Here is a 17,144-nt window from a genome sequence, read left to right on the forward strand (position 1 = left end):
TACCCAAGCCACTGAACCTCACTGACGAGAAAAACCTTGAGGACTCACTTTAAATTTTTCACCATAAATCTCAAGCGGATCCCCAATATAGGCCTGTCTTGTGAGGGCTACTATATAGGATTTCAGTCCTTTGAAGTTTCTTGAGAATTGCTACATGCCAGTATATGGTTAATTTTTAATAAATATTTTGTTTTTTTAAAAAGAAAGTATATTTTGCAATTTAGGGGTGGGGGAACAGTGTACTATTACCCATTATTCAACCTTGTTAAGTTTGTTTAAACTTATGATTTTACAGATTGTGGATTTGTCTTTTTCCTTGTCATTCTGTCAGTTTCTATCTTATACATTTTAAGGCCAAGTTATTAGGTGCATACAAATGTGAAACTGTTATATCTTTCTGGTGAATTTAACTTCTTATCATGATGAAAGACACCTTTATTGGCAGGCTTTTAAGAATTTTTGCCTTAAAGTATATTTTTGTCTAATTTTCCTTTAGCTACATCACTTTTTGGGGTTGTTTTCAGTGTTTATCTATTTTTTCACTCCTTTAAACTTTCCTGTATCCTTGTGTTTCAAATATGTTCCTTCTAAGCATTAAGTATGATATTGTCTTTTTAATTTTTTTTTTAGTTCACTGATTTGAAAGGGGGGGTGGAGAGAAACATCAATTTGTCGTTTCACTTATTTATGGATTCACTGGCTGATTCTCATATGTGCCCTGACCAGGGATTGAACCCGCAACCTTAGCATATCAGGAAATACTCTAACCAACTTAAGCTGTCTGGCTAGGGCTAGAATTTTGTCTTTTTAAATGAATCCTCTAGACCATTAACATTAATAAAATTATTGATATATTTGGGTAAAACTACCTTATTTTATGATTTGTCCCACTTTTTCTGTTTCTTTTTCTTCTTGTCTTTTTTTTGGATTGGCTATTTTTCCCCCATTCTACTTTTTTCACCTTTACTTGGTTATAAAGTATTTATATAACCTATTAAGGTTACCCTTGAAATTACAGCATACATTCTTAACTTACCAAAGTCTAATGATAATATCTCTTTCTTTCATAGAATCCAATGATCTTAAAACACTAATTCCATTTACTAGCCTCCCCCAAGTTACATACTATTATTATATGTATTTTAATTCTCTGAATATTTTAAAAGTTCATGAAAACATTATTGTTTTTATAGAGACTATATACATTTAGATTCACCACATATGTATCTCTTCCTTTGTTCTTCATATTTTTCCTGCATTTGATTTTCCATCTGAGATCATTTCTTCTTTTGCCTAAGGTCCTTCTGTTACTACTTTATTTAGAATTTCATTTATTGAAAGTCATTCAGTTTTTTTTCTGGAAAAAATGGCTTTACCTTCATTCTTAAAGGTTGCAGTTATTTTCAGTTAGTACATTGAAAACATCATCCAATGTCTTTTGGCTTCCATTTTTTCCCTTTGGCTGCTTTTGAGATTTTCTCTGTCTTTGGTTCCTGCAGTTTCTCTGTGTGTTGGGAGATGAGGATTTATATTTACTTATTCTCACTGCCTGATACTCATAGCCTTGTGTCATAGTCTCAATATAGTCCTGGTGTTGGGGGACATGATCAAGGGTGGCTAGCTTATAAAAGACACTAGTTTCCACCTTCCTCTCTTGAATCCTTCACTCTGGAGACCTCTCCATGTGGGACTAGAAGTCCATCTAAGGCTCCTGCCAACAGCCCGCACTGAACTGCCAGCCACTGACTGGGACATCTTGGAAGCAGATCCTCTAGCCCCAATAAAGCTTTCAGATGAATGCAGCCCAGCCAACTTCTTAACTAAAAACCTCATGACAGATTCCAGGCCAGAACCACTCAGCTAAAGCTACTCTCCAAATTCTGGCCCATAGGAACTGAGAGGTGTTTATTGTTGTTTTAAGCACTAAATTTCTGGGCAATTTATTATGCAGCATTAGATAACTAATACAATCTTGCTTGAATTTATTAGGCTATCTGAATCTATAAATTAATATGTCTTTCAATAGTCCTGGAAACTTCATAGCCAGTACCCCTTCTTGCTTTCCAGAACTCCAACTAAATATGTGTTAAACCTTCTCATTGTAGATTTAAAATCCCACATACTTTTTATCTTTTAATCTTGTCATACTATATTTTTGATGTTTCTGCTAACCTATCTTCAGGTCATTAATTTTTTCTTCAGCCATTTCTAATCTGCTGTTAAACTCATCCAGAGTTCTTTTGCTTAACACTTTTTAATTCTGAAATTTCTATTTATTTACTCAAATCTGCTGTCATTCATTTATAATTTCACATTCCCTGCCAACATTTTATAATTCAGCTTGTATTTCTTAGACCATGGAAAATATAGTTGTGCCACAGTCTTGTCTGCTATTTCCATAACTGATGTGATTTTGTGATTGTTGTTTCTGTTGTCTACATGTGTGCTGGTACTCATCCTTGCTGTTCTGTTTCTGTGGTTTTGTGCATTGAACACTGTGTTTAGAAATTTATTTGTAGGAACATATTTATGCTAAAGGAATGGTATAATCTCTGGAGAGGATTTTGTTAGATACCTAACAAATTTTTACCAGGAGGCACTGCAAAGTTGGAAAACTTTAATCCAAATTCAGGACCTGTTTCCCTGGGCCATCAGATGACAGAAAGTCAACTTCAAGTCCATGTGCAAACAGGTTTACTTCCACTGTATTCCCCCTCTGAGATATCACCTCACACCCATTAGGACAACTACTATAAAAAAAAAAACAACAACAAAAAACAGAAACCAACAAGGTTGACAAGTATTTAGAGAAATCGGAACTTCTTTGTACTGTTGGTGGGAATGTAAAATGGTACAGCTGCTGTGGAAAAACAGTACGGAGGTTCCTCAAAAATTTAAAAATAGAATTACCACGTGACCCAGCAGTTCCACTTCTGGGTATACACCCAAAAGAACTGAAAGTAGAGTCTCAAAGAGACATGCGTATAGCCATGTTCATAGCAGCATTATTCACAGTAGCTAAAACACGAAAGCAACCCAAGTGTCCACCAATCTATGAATGAATAAGCAATTTCATTCATAGCCAGTCTTAAAAAGGAAGACAGGGAATAAAAAGGAAGAAAATTCTGCCCTGGCTGGGTGGCTCAGTTGGTTGGAGCATCGTCTTATACACCCAAATGCTAAGTGCTTTATATAATTCCTTCAATCCTTTCTACAACCATATTGCCAAGGTATTATTATTTCTCTGTTTTATAGGTAAGTGGCAAAGCTGGGATTTGAACTTGGGTCTGCTACCAAAAACCCATGTTTTGTTTTTTAATTCACCTCCCCACTGCTGTGGCTGCTTCTCTTCAATCTCTTGTGTTGGCAACTCACTCACTTAAGACTGACTAATTGATTTTAACTTATTTAAAATTTTATTTTTGAATTATAGTTTACATTCAATATTATTTTGTTTCATTTGTTTCCATACACTATGTTTTTAATTTAATTTTTATTTTTTTAAGACTTACTTATTTTCAGAGAGGGGAAGGGAGGGAGAAAGAGAGGGAGAGAAACATCAATATATGGCTGCCTCTCACGTGCCCTCACTGGGGGCCTGGCCCATAACCCAGGCATGTACCCTAGACTGGGAATCAAACCAATGACCCTTTAGTTCACAGGCCAGCACTCAGTCCACTCAGCCACACCAGCCAGGGCTTAAATTTTATTTTTCAGTTATAATTTATTCAATATTATTTTGTATTCATTTCAGGTATATATCATAGTAGTTAGACAAGCATATACTTTACCAAGTGTTCCCCCTGATATTTTCAGTACCCACTTGGCACCATATATAGTTATTACAGTATCGACTATATTCCCTATGCTCTACTTTAGACACTCAAGACTATTTTGTAACTACCAACTTGTACTTTTCAATCCCTTCACCTTTTTCACCCAGTCCCCCAATCCCTTCCCTTCTGGGAACCATTAGTCCATTCACTGTATCTGAGTCTGTTTCAATTTTGTTTTTTCATTTATTTTGTTCTTTAACTTCCACATGTAAGTGAAATCCTGTGGCATCTGTCTCACTCTCTTATTTATAGGTTGAGATGCTGAAGGCTCTATCCTGGACTATTTTTTCCATATATAGTATTCTTTTTTTTTTTAAGATTTTATTTATTTATTTATTTTTAGAGAGGGGAAGGGAGAAAGAGAGGGAGGGAAACATCAATGTGTGGTTGCCTCTTGCATGCCCCCAGCTGGAGACCTGGCCCACAACCCAGCCATGTGCCCTGAGTGGGAATCGAACTGGTGACCTTTCAGTTCACAAGCTGGCACTCAATCCACTGAACCACGTCAGCCAGGGCCCATCTATAGTATTCTTAAATGTTTCTATTCACTCTATAGCATCAATTACCTTCTATGTGTATATGACTCTCAAATCTATAATTTTCAACCCAGAGTGAAAAATGACCAGAGTTTACTTTTTAAGTTGTCTCTGGACAGCCCCACTTGAAGTTTCATGTGTCCTCCAAAGTTAACAATATGTACCAATCAGTAACTGATACCCCAGTTAGTTGCTCATGTGGAAAATGAGGAATCAATTTGATACCATCTCCTTTATTTTCAACAACCAAACACTCAGCAAGTCCAATTGATTTTATTTTTAAGTGGTTCTCAAAACATCCATGTCTCCATCCCTCTGCTACCACCCTAATTTAAGCCAATATCTCAGCTGCTCTCACTACAACAGTCTTTTAATGATTCTTAAATCCACTTTCGCCCCTTTGCCTCCAGTCATTCTCCAATCAACAGTCAGAATGATCTTTTTGAAATCCAGATCCAATTGTGTCATTCCACTGCTTTAACCTATCTGCTCCCTAATTATCTTAAGAGAGAATTCAATGTGTGATATGGTTAAGCATAAGCAGACTAAAGACTTAGGTTCAACTTCTGGCTGACTATGATGTGAGCATCCTCACAAGGCTTCAGTTTCCTCATCAGAAAAATGGGGATACTATCTCTTTAAAAAGTTGTTATGGGGTTTAGATAACTTTAAAAAGAAAGCTCTGAGCCTTCTGAACAATGACACTGTTCCTTCCATGAAAGCTGTGCTGCTACTTCTAACAATGCTACTTCATGCCATCAGGTCCCTGGGTTTTCCAAGATATCAGTCTAAAATTCTTCTAAGCCAGTAGTCATAGAGAAGTCGCCAGATTTTCCTCAAACGATTTATCTTTTATTTTTTCTCTCTTTTATGAATATATCTTCATTTTATTTTGAAGGAAGCCACCTAACATGTAGACTATACTTATTTCTAAATATAACATTAAAGTCCTAATATGTAGCTATTAGTATATAGACACCTAACAATAATCAATAATTTTGTATACAATCAGCTAAAGAGGCAAGTACCTGCATAGCAATAGGTCCTTGGGACATTTGAGAGCTGTAATTCATTCCTATCATGCCTTGCATATTAGGCTGCATGACAGAGACCATAGGAAATCCTTGTTGCTGCATTGGCATCAGACCTGCTGAAAAACACAAAGGTAGTATTAAAGCCAATGTGTTCTAAAGTGTATTTTCTTAAAACTCTAAGTACCCAAAGGACTTTTTACTTGGAAGGTGGCAGAGTTAGCGGAAAAAGCAAAGGCTCTGGAGTGAGATAGACTTAAGTGTGAATTCCTACTCCATCATACTTAGCTATGTGATCTTGGGCAAGTTATAAAACTTCATCTGCGAAAGGAAGATAATAATACTTGTTTCACAGAATTTTGGGGCATACTTACCCGTGTCATTCTCTCCCACACTGAATAGGGCTGCCCATGATAACAAATAGGATATTGTGGAAATGACAGCTTTGTTCATAAAAACCACTGCAGCGTCCTCTTTGGACTGTTGGATCACCTCCTCTAGGGAAAACCACTGCTTCCTTATGAGAATATTCAAGCAAGTCCCATGGAGAAGCCACGTGGCCAGGAACTGAAACCTCATGCCAGAAGGCAGCATAGATTTGCCATCTCTGTGAGCACTGTGAGCAAGTCATCTTGGAAACAGATCTTCCAGCCCCATTCAACCTTTAGATGCCTATAGCCCTGGCTAATGTCTCTACTGCAATCACTTTAGTCCTGTGCCAAAACTGCCCAGTGAAGCCCCTCCCATAAACCAGACCCCAAACACAGGGTGAAATAATAAAATTTTTAAAGTTTTGGGTTAATTTTTTATGTAGCAGCATGTAACTAATGCAATAGTGGTTAAGAGCATGAACTAGGGATGCCAACTGAACCATCATCACTTGCTAGTTTTGGGACCTTGAACAACCTGCTTAACTTCTGTTCCTCAGTTTCTGATTTGTAAAACTATATAATACCTAAGATGCTTGAAGAAATTATATTCCTCTTCTCTTTCACCACAGGGATGTAAAATATATAATGCAATGGCAAGAAAACTATCATGAAGGCATGACTTAGAGTATAGTATATCCCAAGCTTTTCCAATGAAGTACCCCCAAGAGCAGTGGAGAGTAAAGATATATCCCTCTGGAATTTAATAAACACTAAACACCTACCATGTTTTAGACACAGTTTGCTCATCATGTATACTTGGTATACAACAGTGAGCAAAACAAAACCTCCACATACCCTGAACACAGATTTCAATCTAATTTTGCATTTTATCACATATTACATCCATGTTGGTTCTACTGTAAGAAGCTTTTAATCAAATTTTGATTTGAAAAATTAAAGGTCTAGTACAACATATCATGTTTATCTGATGTGTTCTATGAGCCTTTGGGGTTATTTATACATGGTTTAATTTCAGGAGCACGAACATCCACTTTTGTAGGTAACATGTATTAGTGGCAAGCTATTCATTTATTCATTCAATTATTTATTCAAGTGTATGAGGGCCTACCCCATGTCAGGCACCATTCTAAGGACACAGCAATGAACAAAGCCAGGTCTTTGCCCTCATGGAATATACACTGCCATCAGAGGAAATAAGTAATAAAAAAATAAGTATATGCTAGGTGGTAATAAAAGGCAGGGCAACAAATAAAGCAGGGTGAGGGGGAAGGGAGAGTTAGGGAAAAGACTGGTTCTGTTTCATAGTCAGAAAAGGGTTTGCCAATAGGGTGGCATTTAAGCAAAGACTTGAAAAAAGTAAGGGAGAAAGCCATGTGGATATTTGAAAGGAATATTCCAGAAAAAGGAACATCAAATGCAAAGGCCTTAAGGTGTCATGGAGAATTAGAAAGCACAGGCTGAATAAAACCATAGTCAGATGTTTTTCCTCTTATTCCTTTGGACGTAAAGTTTTATTTTAATTAACTTTATTTAATTCTTGAATGGGTAACTCAGGTAGTATTTGGTACAACATTTAAAAGTATAAAGGTATGCAAAGTGAAAAATAAGTCTCATTTCTCTCCTTTCTCCTGTTTACCTACTCATGATCTTATGGCTACTCTTGCTGTCAGTTTCTTGCATATGCTTTCAGAAACAATCCATGCATAATTTAAAGCCCTCAAACGATCAAGAAGTCCACTCTAACATATGCTGTAAAAAGAAAAAAATGTCTAAAACAGATCCAAATTCCAGAAAAAAAATTTCAGGGAATCTTTTGGGACCTCTTGTTGTCCTGTTCCTTTGCTGCATATATAGATTTTTACTTCAAAGTTTATAAAAATGAAATATAAACCATGATAATGAACACATAATTGTAATACCTTCTTAAAGAACAAAAGATCTCACCTTGGCTGGTGTAGCTCAGTGGGTTGGGCATTCTCTCATGAACTGAAAGGTCACCAGTTCGATTCCTGGTCAAAGCACATGCCTGGATTGTGGGCTAGGTCCCTGGTTGGGGGCATGTGAGAGGCAGACCAACTGATGTTTCTCTCACACATTGAAGTTTCTCTCCCTCTTTCTCCCTCCCTTCCTCTCTCTCAAAATAGATAAATAAATCTTGAAAAAAAAAAAGATCTCAAACCATTTGATCTAAATCTGGGACATATCACATTACAGATAGCTTAAATAATGCATAATGAGAGCACAATGCAAAGAATACAACTGATCCTTGGAAAAATTTACCTGAAACTCAACCTCCATCACTGATTATTAATGGAAAACAGTATAAGCCACTGACCACTTGCTACTGAGCAGCTCTTTATCGTTCATCTCTAACAGTGACCTCGGAGTCTGTTTCTCTAGCAAGTCTACCATAAGCAGTCAACACTGGCATCGTGAGAAGGGCCAGTTTTCAGAAGCAGCCTGGTGTGTGGAGAGAAAGAGGGCACAGTGGAAAGAGAAAAGTAAGAAGAAAGAGGGGAAGGGCAGACAACCCCTCCCTTCCATGTCGTGTCCTGGTGGCATGGCTGTACTCCTTCACTGCTGTTTCCTTGAAGTGAAAGCCAGAATTGATATTGGTGGTCCCTGGTCTGCAACCATGACAGGAGAGAGAGAAATTGCTAGGGATAAAACTGAGACTAAAAATAGTTAAAACAGAATCAGAATATGTGATCTCTAATCATGTATTATAATAAGACCAAATTTATATAGAGAAAATATGGTAGCGAAAAATGCTGAATATGCTAATAAGCACAAGACAGACACATATCCTGCCCAATGGAGCTAACCATCTAGGGCAGCAACTTTCAACCAGTGCTGCAAGAATGTCTAAAACATGCACTACCTGACTACTTAGTCAGGAGCACTGACCTCTTTTTCCTTTAGATTGCCAAATAAAAAAATGACAACAGCCAACACAATAGCTGTCCAGTGTGAATAAGTCAGAATTATAACTACTTTTTGTTAGAGCAGAGAAAAATATATTTTTTGGTGTGTTGCAGAATTTTAGTAATTAGTTTGTGTGTGCCATGAGATGAAAAAGGTTGAAAATTGCTGATCTAGGAAGGGACTAGATAGAAGGAAAAAGATGTCATTTAGAGAATTCTTTAATTCTCTTGTTCTCAAAGTCTCCATCTCTGTCAACTGTTAAATAATAATCTGTCAATAACATGTTTTTTTGAAATAAAACAAAGGTAGTAAAATCTTAATCATTGCAGGTAACAATATTTTTATCTGACATATCTCCCCAGGCAGGGAAACAAAAGAAAAAATAAACAAATGGGACTACATCAAACTAAAAAGTTTTTGCAGAACAAAGGAGACCATCAACAAAATAAAAAGACAACCCCACAAAATGGGAGAATATATTCACCAATACAATTGATAAGGGGTTAATATCCAAAATTTATAAAGAATATACAAAACTCAACACCAAAAAAACCAAAACAATCCAATTAAAAAATTGGTAAAGGACTTGAGAGGACATACAGAGGGCCAATAGACATGAAAAGATGCTCAATATCACTAATCATCAGAGAAATGCAAATTAAAACCACAATGAGCTACTATCTTACACCTATCAGAATGGCTCTCATCAATAAATCAACAGACAAGTTCTGGCTAGGATGTGGAGAAAGGGGAACTCAAGTGCACTGTTGGTGGGAATGCAGACTGGTGCAACTACTGTGGAAACCAGTATGGAGATACATGAAAAAATTAAAAAGAAATCTGCATTTTAACCCAGCGATCCCACTTTTGGGAATATATCCAGAAAAACCCAAAACACTAATTTGAAAGAACATAAGTACCCCTATGTTCGTTGCAGCATTATTTACAATTGCCAAGATATGGAAGCAGCCCAAGTGTCGATCAGTAGATAAGTGGATAAAACAACGATGGGACATTCACACAATGGAATACTACCCAGCTATAAAAAAGATTTACCCTTTATGACAGCATGGATGGATCTGGAGAATATTATGCTAAGTGAAATAAGCCAGTCAGAGAAAAACAAATACCGTATGATTTCACTTATATCTGCAACTAACAAGCAAAACAGAGACAGACTCATAGACAAAGAGCAAGATGACAGCTATCAGGGTGGAGGGGAGGTTAGGGAGTAGAGGGACTGAAGAAAAAGGACTTGTGGACATGGACAACAGTGTGGTGATTGCAGGAGGGAGAGGAACATAAGAGGGCTACATTGTAATGGAAAAATACAATAAAAATTACTAAAAAAGGGAAACACATGTTCATAAAATGTAAAAAACTGGAAAAGAATTTTAAATAATATCTTGTTACCTTGTAAATTTATTGAATTACTTGATTAAACAATAATTGGGCCAATCTTAAAAAAAATTTATTTAGAGAGAGAGGGAGAGAAACATCGATCATTGCCTATCCCATGCCCCCAGATGGGGACCTGGCCCACAACCCAGGCATGTGCCCTGACTAGAAATTGAACAGGCGACCTTTCAGTTTGAGGGACAGTGCCCAACCTACTGAGCCACACCAGTCATGGCTGTAAATACAATATTTAAATAAGTTTGGGAAAAATGAGAAATGATTCTTATTAATCCTCAAATTATATAATTTTTAAAAAATTTTAAGAGAAGATATCATATATATTCAAGACTATAGGAAAATTTTACTATTTGGCACAATAAAATCTCTTTACCCACATAATCTCCAAGTCAGAAACATAATAATGAAAAATAAACTTAGCCTTTCACTTACCTTGAGGGGGTCTTAGTCCACCTGCAACTGGAAACATGAAGCTGAAAGCAGAACAAAAATACATTGGGATCTTCATATGTACAAAGACTTCAAATAAAACATGCCATTTTCTACATAAATGAAAAAACGTAGATAGGGCCCTGGCATGTATTCTGCAGTATAATATTCAATCATCCGCTACCAATAGAGAGTGAAAATCCACAGGCGTCATGACAGGCAGCCTGGTAACGGAGGAGGAAATTTTTTGAACTAAAAGACAGAAGGCCTTGAACCTAGTCCTGATGCTGTCATTGCGTGACTTCCCTGGATTCCAATTTCCCCATCCCTAAAATGAGAGGATTTGAATTAGATTCAATTCAGTGCACACTGAGTGCCTACTACATGAAAGTAGTGAATTAACTCACAGTCCTGTTGGAGACACAGGTGAAGGCAAATAACTTTATCATAAGACAGAAGGTGCCGAGTGCTGTGAGAGGTCCAAAATACTAATAGGAATAAGAAGAAAAAGACTTAATTTCATGGGCTATATCTTATATCTATAAGTTTTGTGGAAGTATCTTTTGACCTGTATCTAGGGGAGGCACACTATATAGTTTGAGCAAAAAAAGCTCTGAGGTCAGAGCTATGTGTTCAGAGATAAGACTTAAGGTTAAGTACCGTATTTTACCGTATATGATGCACACTTTTTTTGCCCAAATTTCTGAGGGAAAAATAAGGATGCGCATTATACATGGGTAGTATTAATTCCGTATCTATATACGTTTTTAATTATTTTATTTATGCTTGTGCATTAAAAGTGTAACTCTAGAAAACAATAATGATGTCCGTATGCAAGATAATACCCTGGAATATAATCATCGATTTTGTTTTTAAATATAAATGAATAAATAAATGAATTAAAAAATTAAAGTGAAACATTTTTTCCTAAAAGTCTGGGCCAAAAATGTGGTGTGCACCATACATGGGAGCACATTATACATGGCAAAATATGGTATAAGATACAGAATTAGAAAAGTAAACGGTCTGTAGAAGGCCTTTAAAATGTTTATGTTGAACATTATATAAAGACAGAGCATTTTAAATGTGGTAATATATATATAAAATTTTAGCACTGTAACCATTTTTAAGTGTACAGTTCAGTGGCATTAGATATGTGCATTCACAATGTCGTAAAACATGCCATGATCCATTCCAAGACATTTTCATCATCCCAAACAGAAACTCTGTACCCATTGTCCAATGGGTCTAATCCTCCCCCGCAACTCCCAGAAGCCACTATTTTACTTTTTATCTCTATGACTTTACCTATTCCAGCTACCTCGTATTAAGTGAAATCATATAAAATTTGTCCTTTTGTATCCGGCTTATTTCACTTAGCATGTTTTCAAGGTTCATCCATGTTGTAGCATGTATAAGAACTGCATTCCTTTTTATGGCTGAATAATACTCCATATATGCACATACCACATTTGTTTATCCATTCATCTGTTGATGGACGCTTGGGCTGTTTCCACCTTTTGGCTGTTGTGAACATGCTGCCATGAGCATTGGTATAGAAGTATCTGAGTTGCCTCTTCCAATTTTTTTTTTGGGGGGGGCACACACCTAGTGTTGGGAGTGCTGGGTCACATAGTAATTTTATGTTTGTTTTTGAGAAACTACCAAACTTTCCATAGCAGCTGCACCACTTTACATTCTCCTACCAGCAATGCATGGAGGTTCCAATTCCTTCACATCCTCACTAACGGCTGTTATTTTCTGCTTTCTTAATGATAGTCATCCTAAAGGGCATGAAGTGGTATCTCATTGTGATTTGCGTTTGCATTTCCCTAATAATCATAAATGTGCTTTAGGTTTCCCTGGTAATAGGGTATGGCAGAGAAGATGATCCCTAATCTTAAAAGAAATGTAAAGGGCCATAACCCAAATAGTAGCAAGGGCAAAGAAGAGGTGAAAGTGATTTAAAAGGATGAATCAACAGGACTGGACAACTGCCAGCATGGGGAACAGTAGTGAAAAAGCAGAATAATAGCAGAACATGATACTAAGATTTTGAGCCTGAGCAACTGCGAGGGTGCTGATGCTGTTGACCGGAGACAGGAAGCCAATGTGAGTCGGTCTGGGGAGAAAGATGGTAGTAGTGTGTCCATGAGGAGCAATTCAGCAGGCAATCAGAAAAGTCACTCAAGCTCAGGAGAAGGGTCTAGGTCAATCTAGCTAGGCTCTTTTAAATAAAGGTTAAAAAACAAACAAACACTGAGCTCTAATTGTAGATGAAATAGCCAAGGGAATGTGCTTGTATAGTAACAAGGCAACAAAGGACAACCTTGGAGAATTCTTACAGTGACAGCTGAGAAGGGAACGGTCATCAGGAACTAACGGAGTTGGTTATAACTGAAGAACAACCACATTTCAGGAAGAAGGAAATACGGTAAATAATGTGTTAACTGGATAAAATGTTTAAACTTCAAGTTGAAATTCGGAAGTTCTCAGTATTTTTAAAAGTTACTCACATACTGAGATTGATAAATTTAGGAGAAATACAGTTAAGTAATCAACCTGTTGAGACTTTTCAAAATCAGTCTCAAAGATTACAATGACCAATACGGTTCAGTGGCTAAGTAAAAGCTGGAAACTCCGGCTCTGCCATAAAGTGACTGAGAAACTGTATGGAACCCCCTTCACCGTCCTGTCCTGTTGCCCCTCTGTCAAATGAGGGCACAGAATCACAAGTTTCCCAAGGTCCCAGCTTAGATGACCAAATAGACAAGAATGGATGTATAAAGGTTACTTCAGAAACAAATAAAAACTAACTTAAGAACATCACTGATGAACATGACTTACTCCAGTAATGATTTAGCAACCCAAACTACTTAGTGACCTATGTATCACTCACATGACTCTCTGAAATGTTTAGACAACTACTGTCAACATGCTTCAAGACTGGTTAGACAAGATAAGGCAGAAAAGTTAGGCAAAAAGCTTGGTACCAAGATAACTAACAATTTGATTTCAACTATTTCTTACTGATGTGCAGTGTGAAAGCAGAACTGTGAGCTCCGCTTGTCACATTCATTCTTCTTGCCCACTTCATTCACTCTTCTTTGCAGTTACCTTTGCTACTAACCTAGATCAGCCTTCACTTGTCAGGCCTGGACTCCTATGAGACTTCCTAATGGATCTCATATAGCACAAGTGAGGGCCAACTTCCTAAAGGACCATTTAATAACCACGCCTAAGGTTAAAGCTATGCTCTGATTCCCCCTTTCCCTCCTCAGTTTATATTCAAGGACCACTCCAGGTTAGCACAACTTTCTTGTCCACTAGTCATTCCCACTTTTATGACCACCTCTTGACCTCTTCCTCCAAATGAGGCTCTGCGGAAATACTGCTTCTTCTTTGCCTTCAATGTAGCCTGAGTCTACAAATATTTACAGAATGACTTTTCTATGTGCTAAAATGTGCTAGAAACAGCGAACGATGAAAAGATGAGGAAGCCCTTAAGGAACTTATTAAAGAGCAGGAAAAATACTGACAAGCTTATAAATGATATCCCTAGAAGGATACAAACTACTCAAGACCTTGCAATTCTTTCTATGTAGTATTTGACTTAAAAAATGTATACTTCTTATCTGTTGGGTAAATTCTGCCCTTTACACAACTCTACCATTTATTCTCAAGCAGCCCATTCAGGATACTAATCAAAAGTAGGCTAATATTAATAAAGTTAGAAAATGTCATTGCTTTTTGCTTAGTCTCTTAGAACAGGGACAAGTATCTAAGAAATATGGTAAGTTATAGTTCATGGATTTTCTCTATTAAAAGCTGAGAGAGGTTACCTGGTTCCTCTTACCTGGTTCCCCCCCCTCCCAAATATATATTCTTAGGCTACCATAGTATTAGCTACCTCATAAAATAATCTCAGCTCTCACCACTACTCTCTAAAAACCACAATATTCTTTCTTCATACAGCTTCTCAGGCTCAGAATTTTGTAATACATGTAACATTTCCCATACATTATTCAAGGTAAGAGTTATTTTAACCACTTTTTCTCCCATATATCCTCTAGAGTTTTAAAATGCAGATGTTACTACAATCCAATTTTACATAGGAAATACATTTTAAAATCAATCATTCTCATTTCTATCACAATACAGGCCATATTAATTTTTTTAAAAGTCTATGCTTATGAATCGATGATGTTAAAATACTATTAAGGTAAATAATCCACTCAACCTTCTGCACCTGAGATCCTCCCACCCAAAAACATAAAAAAATAAAAATAAAATAAAAAATAAAACACCCTAGAAAAAAAATAAAAAAACCTGGCTTAGAATACCAAGTCATTTTACGTTTATATTATCCCAGAACGTGGAGCCATGATTAATCAAATACTTGATTAAATTAATCAAATACTTGATTAAATGTACTCAAGAACATTTTAGAAACTGTCATCACATACACAAAAGAAACAGAAATTATTACATATTTGTCTTCCCCAGTCAGAAACTGACTTATATTGAATATCCATGAAAAACTAGTGAATGAGTGGAATTAGACAACAAAAGAAAGAAAAGTTTTAAATCTAAGTGAAAGATGTGTAGAGGAAATGGGAAATGGGGCTCACACAGGTGGTTTATTGGACAGTGGCTGCTTTCTTTTCTCTAGCATATATATAAGCACCTGCAAGAGGTGATGACCTAAAGACTACAATTTTGTAGGGTTCATGACTCCAAAATTAAATTATTGCATATCAAAAAATGAACACTTTGTTTCCCAAAGATAATTTAGAATGCTTTGGATAAAACGTTATTAATCGCCAAACGTGGAGGCAGTATGTGTTGGCTAACAAAACAGAATCAGACTAGATCATTTATAGAAGTGTAAAACTTCCCAGAGTGAAATGTTTCCTTAAATGACAAGGTGCAAATTTTCATTTTCCTTATAGTTCTGGGTACGAGAACCACAAGCAATTATTAGGTGAATTAGACAGAGGGCAGATTTGGTTAAGGGCTAAGTGAAAGTCTAGAAGCTTTGTTCTAATAACTACATAACGGCTGTTTAACAATTATTATTTTTTTTTAAATAAGGAAACAAGCCTTAAAGAGTTACATCTACAAGGGCGCTATTTACTCATTGAAAGGTCTTAAGATTTTCCTGCGGTTTCTGCCATGTTAAAATGAAAAGGACAGAACAATCTACAAGGGAAAAGAACAGTACCACACACACATCTTAAAACAATTGTTCGTCTCCGTGACCAGATTTTTCAGAGCCTCCCCTACAATGTCCTGGTCAAGCGCCTGGAGAGGAAGTGTCTAGTCGCTACAGAGCCAGCCAGAGCAAGAAGCGAGGCGCTGGGGTTCCTCCCTTACTCAGCCCAGGCCGGTGCCAAAGCAGCCGAGCGACCCTCACCTTCCCCTCTTCTGCTCCCCGCCCTGAGGCGTGCGCACGCTCCCGGCACGGCCGCAGCAGCCAGTGCCCCAGAACCTGGGAAACAGGAGCCGGGCACCCGGGCTCCATCCTCCCACTTCGGCCTAGGTGTCTGGAGGCCCCTACTCCCGCACCCCAATTCCAAGGCAAAAAGGGTCAGAGCTGGCCCCCATAACCGCCAAACACCCCTCGCTGGTGGCCGCGGGGCGGGTCCCCGCCTGGTTCTTCACACCCACCTGCCTCCCCCGGCGGCCCCGGCGCCAGCTCCCGTGGCCCCGCCGCCGCCGCCAGCTCCGGTCCCCGGCCGCAGCGCCATCTTGCTCCCGGCCTGCTGCCGCCGCCACCTTACTAACAGCTGTCAACCGAAGACAGCCACTTCCGGGGCAAACAGCAGACCCCCACCCCGCCGCAGACCGGGCGACGGGGCGGGACCCTGTGCCCACGTGACCTCCGAGCCGGGCGGAGGGGGCGGGGCGCCCCGTCACGTGATCCGGTCCCCGCTGCGGGTGGGGGGGGGGGTCCGTCAGGTGCAATTCTAGTTCTGGAGCTGTTTGGGGCGGTGTCCTGCTGCGTTCCTGGGAAGCTGATTCATTCTCTGCCAAGGCTCTTTGGAGATACACTCTGGCGGTCGAGCTGCGAGGCGTCGTCGGTACTTGGTTCGAAAAACCATAATCTTGGTTAGTGGAAAGAGCAGGTTGAGTCCTGTTTTTTTAAACTGGATGGTGGGTACACAGGTATTTATTGTTAATCACCTTTGCACACAAAGAATAGATGGATCCTCAGTGCCCCTTGGATACACCTTCACAGAGCCGGTTAGTGATCAGTGCTCTCCACTTTCCCCCTGGAACTCGGTGACTTACTTTTGGTATCCACTCCAAAGCCGAAGGTATTTAAATTTTATTTTAGTAAAACAATAAACCCTAGCCACACAAAACCTCTTCTGTTTGGTTCTGCCATCGTGCCACCCAGTAATCAGGTATTTCGTACAGTTTCGCCTCGGAGATACTGCGGTTTGGTTCCAGACCACAGCAGAAAAGAGGGTATCACAGTAGAGTCGTAATCTCTGGTGCAGGGTGTGGCCTTCAATTTGGAGGAAACAACAACAACAACAACAACAACAACCAAGCCCGCAACAACTGAAGAGC

General features: G+C 38.4%; 1 protein-coding gene across 12 annotated transcripts in view; it reads right to left on the reverse strand.

The window, feature by feature from the left end:
* Positions 1-16,434, reverse strand: part of SYNRG (synergin gamma) — a 74,067-nt gene extending 57,633 nt beyond the window's left edge. For 10 of the 12 annotated variants that reach the window (XR_006785361.1, XM_045836267.1, XM_045836268.1 and 7 more), the window contains exons 1-3: positions 16,236-16,434; positions 10,569-10,609; positions 5,401-5,522 (exon numbers count right to left, since the gene is read on the reverse strand). Coding sequence is in view for 11 of the 12 variants with exons in the window: in XM_045836267.1 (XP_045692223.1) it covers positions 5,401-5,522; positions 10,569-10,609; positions 16,236-16,315 (243 nt within the window). In the remaining variant the exon portion in view is untranslated. The remainder of the gene's footprint in view (positions 1-5,400; positions 5,523-10,568; positions 10,610-16,235) is intronic. The other 2 variants (XM_045836265.1, XM_045836259.1) reach the window with 1 other exon arrangement.
* Positions 16,435-17,144: the final 710 nt, after the last annotated feature.

Source organism: Phyllostomus hastatus, unplaced genomic scaffold (assembly GCF_019186645.2).
Source record: "Phyllostomus hastatus isolate PE091 unplaced genomic scaffold, TTU_PhHast_1.1 phas_contig_210, whole genome shotgun sequence".
Taxonomy (NCBI): domain Eukaryota; kingdom Metazoa; phylum Chordata; class Mammalia; order Chiroptera; family Phyllostomidae; genus Phyllostomus; species Phyllostomus hastatus.